This window comes from Procambarus clarkii, chromosome 71 (assembly GCF_040958095.1).
Source record: "Procambarus clarkii isolate CNS0578487 chromosome 71, FALCON_Pclarkii_2.0, whole genome shotgun sequence".
Classification (NCBI taxonomy): Eukaryota; Metazoa; Arthropoda; class Malacostraca; order Decapoda; family Cambaridae; genus Procambarus; species Procambarus clarkii.
The window spans coordinates 13,021,118-13,035,537 of NC_091220.1; the positions used below are offsets into that span (position 1 = coordinate 13,021,118).

Below are 14,420 nucleotides of genomic sequence, written 5' to 3' on the forward strand. Positions count from 1 at the left end.
TCGTTTTATAATATTGTAAAAAAAAAAAATTATTTAAAAATTAAATTTTTGTAAAAATCGTTCTGTTTCTGGATCTGGAAGACAGCATCAGGACGACTTACCTCTGGATCTGGGAGACAGCATGAAGAGATGGGCAGATGCGGCGCCGGCTGAGAAACCGCCCAAGGTTACCCTGTTCGGATCACCTCCGAACTGATCGATATTGAACTTGACCCACTGCAAGGCTGCAATCTGGTCCAACACCCCATAATTACCTGGTATCGTCGTGTCATTAGTGCTTATGAAGCCTGAAAATAAAATTTTCAGATATATGACACCAGTTGTTACTCTATTATTGGGACAGGTTGACAGCAGTGTCCTATAAGGATTGGGACAGGTTGTCAGCAGTATCCCAGAAGGATTGGGACAGGAGAGGGGAGAGGAACTATCAAGAAAAAGTGACAAGCCATTATGACTATATAGCACTTGGAAGGGATTAGGATGAGGACTTCAGATGGGATGGGGGGGGAAGGAATGTTGCCCAACCACTTGGACGATCAGGGATTGAACACCGACCTGCATGAAGCGAGACCGTCACTCTGCCATCCAGCTCAAGTGGTTAGTTGGGAACTGGGACAGGTTAACAAAGGTATCCTGGAAAGATTGGGACAAGTTGACAACAGTATTCCAGAAGAATTGGGACAGGTTGATATAGGTTCCCCAGAAGGATTGGGACAGGTAAACAGTATCTCAGAAATAATGGGACAGATTAAGAGTAGTATCCCAGTAGGATTGGGGAAAATTAATCACAGACTGACACAAAGTAAGAAGTGAGGCCTTACAAATTAAAAAAAAATTAAAGATTAAAATATGTTTTTATTGCTAACACTTCTAGATATAAAATTGAGTATCGTGTTTACTCTGTTTTAAGGTTTGATACAGTGTTGTCTTACAAAAGACTGCAAACAACAACAGACTGTTAAATGTAAACTTAGCTATTTGTTTAGGCAAGCTTTTTGAGGCATAAACATGAAGAGATGCAGATTTAAGAAGTGTTTGTCTAATCTCATTTTTAGATGCTTTTACTGCATTACACTGTATTATATTTCCTGTTAAACTGTTCCACATGTTTACTGTAACCATACTGTATTATATCTCCTGGTTTGCTGTTCCACATGTTTACTGCACCACACTTTTGTTAGACCAAAGCTGGAATATGCAGCGGTTGTATGGTGCCCATATCTTAGGAAGCACATCAACAAACTGGAAAAGGTGCAACGACATGCCACTAAGTGGCTCCCAGAACTGAAGGACAAGAGCTACAAGGAGAGGTTTGAAGCATTAAATATGCAAAAACTAGACGATAGAAGAAAAAGAGGCGATATGATCACTACATACAAAATAGTAACAGGAATCGATAAAATTGATAGGGAAGAATTCCTGAGACCCGGAACTTCAAGAGCAAGAGGTCATAGATTTAAACTCACGAAACAAAGCTGCCGGAGAAATATAAGAAAATTCACTTTTGTAAACAGAGTGGTAAACGCTTGGAACAAGTTAGGTAAGAATGTGGTGGAGGCCAAAACCGTCAGTAATTTCAAAGTGTTATATGACAAAGAGTGCTGGGGAGACAGAACACCACGAGCGTAGCTCTCATCCTGTAACTACACTTAGGTAATTACACTGTTATTATATATCCTGGCTGGCTGTTCCACATGCTTACTGCACCACACTGTATTATATATCTTGGTTGGCTGTTCCACATGTTTACCACTAGAGTAAAAAAAGCATTTTGTCCTATTAAAGTAAACTTTCTTTCAAATAATTTTAAAACCACTGATTTACGTAATGTTCAGCTGTGTAAAATATTTATCATAATTAATATTGCCAAATACAATTATAATTTTAAACTCTGTATTAATGCTAGTAGATACATACTAGTGACAGTAGATAGATACATGCAAATGATAGCAGATACATGCTGATACTCAGAAGAAAAAATAAGAGATGTAGAAATACAATTTGACACAGAAGTGAGTATTAATACTGGTGTAGACTATAGATGCATGGAGGGGCACAGACCTAGAGCCCCTAGCCTGTAGTTAAAGGTGACGAGGACAACATTGTGAGCGAGAAGTCGGGCTGCACCGTGCGACGAGGCCGACCCTCTGACGTAGCCTCCTCCGTGGATAAACACGAACACAGGTAAGCCCTTGCTTCCCTCCCTTGACTCTGCAACAATCATAATAATACAGTAATAGCAATCATAATATTTATTTATATAAAATACATACAATTGAAATATGATACAAGTGGAGTTCATAGAGAGTAATCACACTAATGTGACTGCATCAATGAGAAAATCCGTAGGAGCCATGATGAGCCTCCTCATCATGTCAATTCATAGGTAAAATATAAAGCAGTCAAATCACATTTTCTACAGGCTTCTATAATTAATAGTACAAAAGTTAAATTTTGTATTACAACAGTACATGTTTTGTACTTCCATAAAGATCAATGAACATGAGAGTGGAGTAATGTGATGGTAGAGAACTTGCTGGTAGGGAATATGATGGTACAGAACGTGATTTTGTTTAATACAATACAGTTTAAACAAGAGTTCTTACATTCTTGTAAAGACACTAGCACACATAGCATTTAGGGCAGGTCCTTAATAATAATATTTTCCCCGGAAAACATAGTGGATAATATAATGATGGAGAACTTGTTAAAGAACACAAAGAATGGTAGGAACTCAATGATAGACAGCAGAATGGTAAAGAACACAATGATAAAGAGCAGAATGGTAAAGAACACAATGATAGAGAGCAGAATGGTAAAGAACACAATGATAGAGAGCAGAATGGTAAAGAACACAATGATAGAGAGCAGAATGGTAAAGAACACAATGATAGAGAGCAGAATGGTAAAGAACACAATGATAGAGAGCAGAATGGTAAAGAACACAATGATAGAGAGCAGAATGGTAAATAACACAATGATAGAGAGCAGAATGGTAAAGAACACAATGATAGAGAGCAGAATGGTAAATAACATGATGAAAGAAAGCTAGTGGCATCCTACCTGGTAACTTAGGGGTGTATACATTGAGATAGAGACAGTCCTCATCACCCAGTATCAACTTATGCTTATGGTTATATTGTGGACAAGATGGCCGAAACGTGGAGGCGTTGAGGTGCCCGCCTGCCCATCGACCCCTAGCCTCCACGGGCTCCTCCAGTCGTAGGCTTCCAACCGGAGGCTCAGCATATGGAATACCCCTGGATGAGGTTAGGTATAATAACTATCAGGTAATAATCATACCTATCATTATATTTAAAAAACATACAAAAGAACAAAATACAGTGGACAATTAGTTATTACAGAAAACTGATATTAATCAGAGGGTAAGGAATGTTACCCACCACCTCAATAACGAGGAAAAAATGTATCTCGCCATTAAGGCAACATCACCAGGGATTAAAAGGCAAATTGGTGTCAATCATGACAGAACTTGCACCAGTTCCCCAGCAAGACACACTCAGCCACAAGGCTCTGCATAATTTTATTTTATTTTTATTTATGCATATACAAGAATGTACATAAGGAATGTGAGGATACAAATATGGTAATTACAGTCTTGTAAAGCCACTAGTACGCGCAGCGTTTCGGGTATTATTAAGTATTATTGGTATTATTGGTATTATTAAGAACATAAGAATGAAGGTAACTGCAGAAGGCCTATAGTGGCTTATACGAGGCAGCTCCTATGTATATCCATTCAATCCCATTCATATATATGTCTAACCTACGCTTGAAACCATCAAGGGATCCAATAAAAATATATAAAAATTATCCTGCTCGCCCCAGGAGTTTCTTGTTTACACGCTCGTAGCGGTCGGGCTGATCGGTTACAGGATTGCCAGATTCAAATTGCTAAAAGTAGCGAGCTGACGGTCTAAAAGTAGCGAATTTGTAATAAGACTAGCCCAATTTTTTGTTTAGTGACTGATACGGCTACCAGGAAATTTGACTCCTGAGCGTGATTTTTTAGCAGAATTCTGACTCTCTGCACCTATTTTCATTTTCAAATCACGACTTTTTATACCGAAAATATGCCAATTACTGAAAACGGCGATGGGTCATATTTTGCCCAAACCCCCCTGCAGTTTTGGAAATATCGTAAATCTCCGAAATTTGACTCTTGAGCGTGATTTTTGAGCCGAATTCTGACTCTCTGCACCTATTTTCATTTTCAAATTACGACTTTTTACACCGAAAATATGCCAATTACTGAAAACGGCGATGGGTCATATTTTGCCCAAACCCCCCTGCAGTTTTCGAAATATCGTAAATCTCCGAAATTTGACTCCTGAGCGTGATTTTTGAGCCGAATTCAGACTCTCTGCACCTATTTTCATTTTCAAATTACGACTTTTTACACCGAAAATATGCCAATTACTGAAAACGGCGATGGGTCATATTTTGCCCAAACCCCCCTGCAGTTTTAAAAAATCTGAAATGTCGGAAATTTGACTCCTGAGCGTGATTTTTGAGCCGAATTCTGACTCTCTGCACCTATTTTCATTTTCAAATTACGACTTTTTACACCGAAAATATGCCAATTACTGAAAACGGCGATGGGTCATATTTTGCCCAAACCCCCCTGCAGTTTTCAAAATATCTGAAATGTCGGAAATTTGACTCCTGAGCGTGATTTTTGAGCCAAATTCTAACTCTCCGCACCTATTTTCATTTTCAAATTACGACTTTTTACACCGAAAATATGCCAATTACTGAAAACGGCGATGGGTCAGATTTTGCCCAAACCCCCCTGCAGTTTTCAAAATATATGAAATGTCGGAAATTTGACTCCTGAGCGTGATTTTTTAGCCGAATTCTGACTCTCTGCACCTATTTTCATTTTCAAATTACGACTTTTTATACCGAAAATATGCCAATTACTGAAAACGGCGATGGGTCATATTTTGCCCAAACCCCCCTGCAGTTTTCAAAATATCTGAAATGTCCAAAATTTGACCCCTGAGCGTGATTTTTGAGCCGAATTCTGACTCTACACCAATTTTCATTTTCATATTACGACTTTTTATACCGAAAATGTGCCAATTACTGAAAACGGCGATGGGTCATATTTTGCCCAAACCCCCCTGCAGTTTTCAAAATATCGTAAATGTCCGAAATTTGACTCCTGAGCGTGATTTTTGAGCCGAATTCTGGATTCGGTTATATTTCTCGTCAGCTCCATTGCCATTTTCTCTTATTTCCGCCATATTGTAGGGAATACCGAAGGTATTACAAACGTAATATGAACAAAAGGAAAAAAAACTGTTCCAGAAAAGTTCGAAGGCAACCAGTTATGAGTCAGGTGCAAAGTTGTTTCATTCATAAACAGTGCATTTGGTTGCTAGATTAACAAGCACTTAGCCAATGTTTATTAAGACAGACATCGAGAAGGGGCAGACGGGGCGCATCCGATCCCACGATCGTCGTCGCCCCTAAATCAACACAACAATAACAGACATCGAGAAGCAGGATTTGGGAGTCCACAATACCAGACGAGACTAATTTTAAGATTATGAACGAGACATTTCAAAACAACTCAGAGACAGCAAAACCTCTTAACGGAAATGAAAGGTATTGCTTTAACTGGTGTTAAATCAAGAATTATTTGACAACGTCAAATAAGTAGATGCTGGGAATGAAGAGTAGATTCTTTAAAAGGTCTGATGTAACACAGACGATGAGCAATGGCTTCAAGCTCAACACGCTGCAATGTAGGACAGAAAGCATGTGATGCTGTTTCACCTGCAAGGTTATAAACGCATGGAACTGTCTACCTACTAAAACCATAAATGCCAATGCATTGTTGTAATTAAAAATCCAGCTGTGTAAATGATCAGGACAAATGGGAGGACCTTTGACGAGCCACCGGTTTTCTGTCCTCGTAAAGGCCACTAATGAGATTATACCTGGTTGATACCTGGTTGATGGGGTTCTGGGAGTTGTTCTACTCCCCAAGCCCGGCCCGAGGCCAGACTTGAGTTGTGAGAGTTTGGTCCACCAGGCTGTTGCTTGGAGCGGCCCGCAGGCCCACATACCCACCACAGCCTGGTTGGTCCCGCACTCCTTGGAGGAAACAATCTAGTTAATTTCCTCTTGAAGATGTCCACGGTTGTTCCTGTAATATTTCAGATGCTCGCTGGTAGGACGTTGAACAACCGCGGACCTCTGATGTAAATGGAGAGATGGTGGCCTTCAGGTAAATACTTAAATTATTTGGATCCAAACAAGGTAGGGTACAGTACCTCTGGGGATATTTCAAAATCAATATAGTACAATTACAGGCCAATGCTTCTTACTAATATATTCTAAGTAAATTTGTATTATCATGAACAGTTATGACTGTCACTACTAGTAAGTAGAAAGATGGCCTAGTAGGGGGTAAAATACCTGAATGCATAGTAGTGGGTAACGAGTCGATGAAGTCCTATTGTTGGTTCCTTGCGTCCCGTGATGGTCCCCAGCAGCGTCTGGTGCTCCACGGGCTCCCAGTCCTCAGACTCTGTTGTAGTAACCCCAACTCTTTAATGTTTACATCGACTAATCCATCCTCTCATATAACACCACTGGCACGTGCTAGACGGGAACACTGCAGCAGACCTACTGGCACGTGCGCAGAAAAAAAAAGAAAGAGAGAGAGAGATAGCGAGAGAGAGAACGAGAGAGAGAGAGCAAGAGAGAGAGAGAGAGAGAGCAAAAGAGAGAGAGAGAGAGAGAGACAGAGAGAGAGACAGAGAGAGAGAGAGAGAGAGAAAGAGAGAGATTTAATTGACTCACCAGTGCTAGCAGTCAACTGGGTGATCATTGCATCATCAGACGAGAGTTGAGGGAAGTCAGCACCGCAGTAGCAGAAAAGGGCACAGTAGACCACCAATCCCAGCAACCATGTTGGCTTCAAGGCTCGCGCGCTAGGCACCACACTTGTCATCTTCTGTACAAATGAAACCAATTTAATTTATTTCTTTATTATGCACTCCAAACCCAACCCGTGGGCGGTGGTGGAAAGGGCTACAGAGGCACATAATGGGTTCTGGAAACTGAACCCCATAGTTCGTTTACCTAAGCAAGTGACAATCTTTTGAAGCTATGGTTACGCAATTGTTAATGTTACATACGCGTGTATATATATATATATATATATATATATATATATATATATATATATATATATATATATATATATATATATATATATATATATATATATATATTATATATTCAGTAAATCATAACTGCACGTGGTACAGAACACTAGAAATCCAAGTGGAGAAGTCTTATCTACTCACAGACTCTTATGTTGGTTATCGTAGACATTGTTCAAGAAGATACAATGAGTTATAGGCTATATTTATTTACCTGACTTATCTGAGCCCCACTAACTCAAGTGGCCTCGACGAGGACAGGAAGCTGGCGGTTTGTCGAAGGTCTCCTCATTTGCCTTGAAGATCTTTTCCAGTTATTGAGACATCTTCTGTCTCATATCTACACCAATCAGCACATTGACCATCATTATTGCAGGTATTACACAGTAAATCTTGCAAAAAACTAACTCCAAAATAGCACCTGCTTATCAGTTTTCAACCAAAATGTTAGATCACTTAGTAAACATTTTGATGATATAAATGCACTACTCACAGCACTAGGTACTAAATTATCGTTCATTATATCAACAGAAACCTGGCTAAGTAAAGACTATATCTAACTTTACAACTTAGCTGGTTATAAAGCCATTCACAACTGCAGGCCTAATAAAAAAGCCTAATATATTACCACGATACCTTCATCTGCAATAGTGTCATCAGTGATAGAGACGACTATTGTGAATATACCTTTGCCCAGTTCTCAAGTAAATCCCTTAAATCCTCCTTGACTATCGGTACTATCTATAGATTTCCCAATACCAATATAGCTTCATTCTCAGATAACCTAAGGAATCTTATCATTAACAACAATCTCAACAGAATCACATCATTCTAAGAGGAGACTTCAATATTGACCTGGGTCAACAAAATACCCCTCAAGTTGACTATTTCCTTAACAGCATGAACTCCTGTATGCTGTTACAATCCGTTCTCGCACTTACTTACAGTCAATATTGACTTATTAAATACGTGCATATGCGACATACTAAACATACTAGTTTACCTTGAAAAGCTTCATAGAAAACACCGACCTTACCTAACCTTCTTAGTATGTTAATATAAGCATCTTATTGCTTCGTAATTACAATTATTACTTAACCTATTATAGGTATAGGTTAAGTAATAATTGTAATTACGAAGCAATAAGATGCTTATCTTAACATACTAAGAAGGTTAGGTAAGGTCGGTGTTTTCTATGAAGCTTTTCAAGGTAAACTAGTATGTTTAGTATGTCACATATGCACGTATTTAATAAGTCAATATTGACTATACGAAAGTGCGAGAATGGGTTGCATAATCCCCACGGTCACACAGCCCACCCGAGTCACTCAAATATCTGCCACTAACTTGGATCACTTATGAACTAAAATAACAGCTCCCCGTGCATCTGGTATAATATATGACAGAACAACTGACCACTATCCTACCTTCCTCATAGCAAACATGGACATAACACCACCAGAAAGCAAGAAACTCACATTCAGGCTACACAGTGAAACAGCTTTAGGCAACCTCGCAAATGCACTTCACAATATTAACTTGGACTCTGAATTCAATAATACACAGGATATAAATTCATTAGCTAACCTCTTTCTCTCCAAAACTCTAAGCCTCTACAACACTCATTGTCTCATCCTTATTAAGCAAGTAACTGACAAAAGAATAAACAATCCGTGGCTCACAAGTGGCATATTAAAATCAATCAACAAGAAACATGAATGAAAAGATTATTAGGATTGATCTAGTTACAAAGGAAGTAGTTAACTCATCATTGGGTGTCACAGTCACACAGACTCGGGTGGGCTGTGTGACTGTGGGGATTAGCATTAGTAAGGTACTCATCAATGCTTACCAGTATCATAAGTTAGTTTAGTTCATTTATTATGCACCCCCATACCCATCTTGTGGGCGGTAGTGGAAAGGGTTAGAGGCACATAATGGGCTCAGGGACTGAACCTCACAATTCATTTAGCTAAGCAAATTACAATCTTGATGAGCTAGTTACAATTATAAAAGGTATCTTTTTTATGATATAAGAAATAGAAGAGGTCCCAAGATGCTGCCCTATGGCACTCCAACGGTAATTGGTAGAGTGGAAGAGGTTGTATCATTGATGGTTACACATTTGTCTGTTACTAAGATAGGATCGGTTATAGTCCAGGGCAAGGCCTCGGATTCCATAATGCTGGAGTTTGATTAACAGTATCAAAGGCTTTTCTTAGGTCAATGAAGAGTCCAATCGGAAACTCATTTTTGTCAAGGGCTGAGTAGATTACGTCAAGGAGACTAATGATTGCATCATTGGTGCTCTTTTGGGACCGGAAGCCAAACTGGCAGGGGCTGAGTATGTCGAATTTTACGAGGTAGGAATAGAGCTGTTTGTAGATAATTCTTTCAAATATTTTTGATAGAATGGGTAGCTTTGATATTGGTCTATAATTGTTTATGTCCGCCGGACTGCCTCCTTTATGAACTGGCGTTACTCTTGCTTTTTTGAGGATATCAGGGAAGGTATGACACTCTATGGATTTGTTGAACAGTAGGGCTATTTAAGGGAGCCGGTCGGCCGAGCGGAAAGCATACTGGACTTGTGATCCTGTGGTCCTGGGTTCGATCCCAGGCGCCGGCGAGAAACAATGGAAACAAATCACCCTATGCCCCTGTTACCTAGCAGTAAAATAGGTACCTGGGTGTTAGTCAGCTGTCACGGGCTGCTTCCTGGGGGTGGAGGCCTGGTCGAGGACCGGGCCGCGGGGACACTAAAGCCCCGAAATCATCTCAAGAAGATGGCGCAAGGGCATGGGAGGCGCTCTTGTTTTGCTTATGTAACGCATATGAGGGAAAAGCAAAGTTATTTGTAAGAGGACGGGTCAGTTAAGTTATCTTACCTTCTGCTGCATGTGGTGACACTTCTTAACTACTTCTCTACAATTATATTTAAAGTTTACAAGCAATCTTGTGTTTCTGATAACTGGCCGAATGGCTACGGTGTCTTGCTGTTGTTAAAACTCTGAAATTTCTTTTTATTCTGCTTTAATAATTGTGCAGAGACTAAAGTTGCCCCTCCATCAACGGCTACACAAGTTGCCCCTCCATCAACGGCTGCACAAGTTGCCCCTCCATCAACGGCTGCACAAGTTGCACTGTGCTGGTGACTGGCTTGCCGGCGCGCTGAGCGTCATCTTCAATGTCCACACCTCACTTCAGTTACCTAATCAGCACTTACGTTCTTTTTGTTCGACACGCGAAATGCTTCTTTTTTTTTGTAAATAAATAAATAAAATAAATAATAAATAAATGTTTATTTAGGTAAGTTACTTATTTAGGTCAATGTTACAGTCTATAGCCTGATGTTTTTGTACATCTTCAATTTAATTTAAGAGACTACGACATATCCTCTTCACTCAGTGTTCATTGTGGTCAAGTTCATACTGTGAATTTGATTTATTTGTGTTTTACGCATTTTTATAATTTTACACTAACCGTTATTATTTATTTCATGTTCAATTCCGTCTTACTTATTAGTTTTATAAGTTTCACGTGTCTTGATGTTTACTACTATCATTTAATATTTATCCCAATGCTGTGTTTCCCTCAGAAATATCATGACTGGCCTACCGCTTCAGCTGTCATGGCTTCCCATTATTGGCTACCAAGTTAACATTACATTACAACAGATTGATGAAGAAATGAACATTGGAGTCGGGATCCACTGCTCACTGAAAGTTGCTCAGCATTCAGAAAACCAACCAAACCCTTGGAACAATCAAGCGTACCTTTGATTTTAAAGAAAAGACGGTAATGATTCAACTGTATAAATCTCTGGTACGTCCCCATTTGGATTACTATATCCAAGTATGGAGACCTCATCTTCAGGACATATATTTACTCTGGCGAAAGTGCTACACCGGGCAACAAAAATCATTCTAGATCTAAGGCATCTCTCGTATCAAGAACGGTTGAGGGCCACAGGGTCAACAACGCTGCAAACCAGGCATGCCAAGGCAGATCTCATTGAAACTTTTAAAATACTTTTTTAGTATTAGTTTAATTTTAGGATGTTGAGCCGGACAATTTCTTCAAAAGGTCAAAGTAACACGAACGAGGAGCAACGGGTTCAAGCTCAATAAGCCACAATGTAGGACAGAAAACAGCTGGAGATGCTTTTTCGCCTATAGGGTTGTAAACCTGTGGAACTGCCTACCCGCCGAAGCCGTAAATGCCAAACCTTGAATTTCAAAATTCAACTGGAAAAGATTATCAAGGCAAATGGGAGGGACCTTCAACAAGCCGTCGGCTTCCTGTCCTCGTCGAAGCCACTAGTGTCAGTGGCCCTCAGGTAAAATCAGGTAAATTATTGGTCTGACGAGTCTGCTGTCATGGCTGCCAATCACCAGTCTGCCGCCTCAGCTGTTATGGCTGTCCACCACAGGTCTATCACATCAGTTGTCATGGTTCAACCCGTCGTCCCAATAGCACGTCGCATTTTGACGTATTATTTACCTAAGGCCAGAAACAGTGGTATTAGAAAATGGCAGCTTGCAAAATTGACAATGTCCCGTTTTCTGTTAGTGGGTCCTCTAGTAGGTTAGGTCTTTTAGTACGACAGTAATGGGTAGACTCTGGCCAGGCTATGGTTTTCCAGTGATACTGTGGAGCATGAGGTCATGTCATTAAGTAAAGTGGGTAATTTTACTTAATGTCATGACCTCATGCTCCACAGCATCACTGGAAAACAATAACCTGGCCAAAGTCTCAATAAACGTCTAGGGTTAAGTAAAAAGGCTAGCATAAAATACACCAGTTTACTGGGGCATATAAAACAGGTCACCGTAAAAAAATAAGAAACTAAAGTTCTTTACAAGTGATACTCTACGTATCACAAATACTCCAGCTTATCAGAGCTCTTCGTAATCTTTAACAGGCATTGACCTCCCTCGGGACTAGCTGACACGAGGCTCTATCCTGACGCAGTGGTACACTATAACCCCTAGCATGCTTTAAACGCAAGTACGGGATGGTAGTGACATACATTAATAATTAGTGGGTGAGGAATGAATATCATATCAAAGCACAATAGCAGTCACTGAGGGTCCTCAGGTATCCACCTCAAATATATAGTATAAAATCATCTACCACCTGGCATAAATGATGTACATCGGTAGTCTGATCCAGGACAAGTACAACAGCATAATTATATATATATATATATATATATATATATATATTATATATATATATATATATATATATATATATATATATATATATATATATATATATATATATATATATATATATATATATATATGTAGCCAATAAACACTAAAGGCCACTCAAATCAAGAGCCGGACGTCACACGTCCGCCTATCTGAAAAATCAAGAGGGTTGTTGTTGTTTGATTCGCTACCTGGAACAAAAAGTTCCAAGTGGCACAGGCTATGGTGAGCCCGTGGTAGTTCGTACGTCTCTGGTTAGGTTAGGACTTTGAATTTTGTACTTTGCAGCAAACCAAGATACCGGGCTGTCCCACCACGGGCCTGGGGCGTGAACCACACCGATGTGTACTGTACTTTCCAAGGTCCTCTATACACCGCTATCACAAAGGGTTATCTCACAGGTCAACAAGTCGCTACTTGAAAACACCTATTGTAGCAGAGATGGCGTACTCACGCTTTACTCTTCCTACTAGAGTACTGCACAATATTATGGCCGAAACACTATGCGTGCTAGTGGCTTTGTAACAATGTACCACTTACCTATCAACATGTGTACTTTAATAAGAACTCGTTAATTTGTATTTTCTTGTATAAGAATAAATAAATAAATCTTCGATTTTACTACTGCCATCAACAGTGGCTTGTTTACCCCTCTCCAGTCTTGTTATTTATTGTGTACTCCATACTCCTCCTGTGTTGTTTGTGTACTCTATACCCATTGTGTTGTTTATTGAGTACTCTATACTCATCCTGTGTTATTGTGCATCCCATATTCATCCTTTGAGTGGTTGTATATTGTGCACCCCATACTCATTCTGAGTGATAGAATATTGTGCATCTCATATTCATCCTGTAAGTGGTAGTTTATGGTGCGTTCCATACTCATCCTGTAGGCAGTAGTTTGTCAGAATTTACCTTTGGCCTTGATGAAGTAAAAAAGCTCGAGTCTTGTCCGAGGTCCCCCATTCTATTCCAGAGAATTTTTCCATTTAAATTTTAAACTGACAAAATGTCTACCCCATTTACAGCTTCGGTAGGATGTGCTGCCATCCAAAACGAATGTTCAAGAAATGTGTAAATATTTCATTAAGTGACTAACAAGTTTTAACCATATATTTCCATAGTTTACTATGGGTAGTAAATGTGGGTGACAAATCTTTTCCACTGCCACCCAATGGATGGGGTGGGGTAGTTGTGTACAAGTAAACCAAATTATGAAACTACCTCACTGTATATGTAGTGTATACAGTAGAGTGTATACTGTATATGTTAGTTGGTTAACGTTTAGCCTATGTGCACATCACATATTATGCTCTTACTATATTTATTGTATATATTATGACATCTACTCTTACATGTTAATCTTCTGACCAATGCAAATACATATCCCCTCCCCCACCCCCACTTTACATTCTTTTTTACTACCTTCAGCATCATGGTTGATGGTTAAGATATCTGACCAATAAAAAGAGGTAAACACAGTGACGACAGTCTAAATACTATGCACCTCTGATGTTCAAAGCAGTGCGAATGGCTTAGGAATATTTCGACAGACGATTTTGGCAATTTTGTGTTTATTGTCTTGACTATAATACTTGTTTAATATTGTTAAATTTTATTTTTATGTTTGATATATTTACCAATAATTGGACTTTGCAGAAACTCATTTGAGCAGGGATTTATAATAGTGCAATAATGATTCACTCTTGGCTTGTTTTATATATTTTATACATTATAAAATAATATTAATATCATTTATTTAACAATATTTTAGGCATTGTACAACAGTTTATTATTCAACCATTACATCTCTGAAAAAAAAAATTACATTGAAGTTTTCCTGCTTGTGTTCAAGTGCTCAACTACTTCGTTTGGAATTTTCCTGAAGGCCTTTAGACATTGAACATTATGGTTTTTTTCTTTTACATGACTTTGCATATGATTTACTAATTTAATTTTGTTAGCAAAACCCTTCAGGCACTTTGAGCACTGATATGTA

General features: G+C 39.1%; 1 protein-coding gene across 3 annotated transcripts in view; it reads right to left on the reverse strand.

The window, feature by feature from the left end:
• The window catches only part of LOC123745658 (esterase E4), a 38,055-nt gene that overhangs the window by 9,391 nt on the left and 14,244 nt on the right, over positions 1 to 14,420 (reverse strand). The window contains exons 5-10 of one of the 3 annotated variants that reach the window (XM_045726433.2): positions 10,091 to 11,705; positions 6,838 to 6,991; positions 6,451 to 6,562; positions 3,064 to 3,260; positions 2,062 to 2,211; positions 102 to 287 (exon numbers count right to left, since the gene is read on the reverse strand). In XM_045726433.2, the coding sequence (XP_045582389.2) occupies positions 102 to 287; positions 2,062 to 2,211; positions 3,064 to 3,260; positions 6,451 to 6,562; positions 6,838 to 6,991; positions 10,091 to 10,102 (811 nt within the window). In that variant the 5' untranslated portion in view covers positions 10,103 to 11,705. Of the gene's footprint in view, positions 1 to 101; positions 288 to 2,061; positions 2,212 to 3,063; positions 3,261 to 3,404; positions 3,514 to 6,450; positions 6,563 to 6,837; positions 6,992 to 7,346; positions 8,162 to 10,090; positions 11,706 to 14,420 lie in introns of those variants that run through there. The other 2 variants (XM_045726435.2, XM_069312036.1) reach the window with 2 other exon arrangements.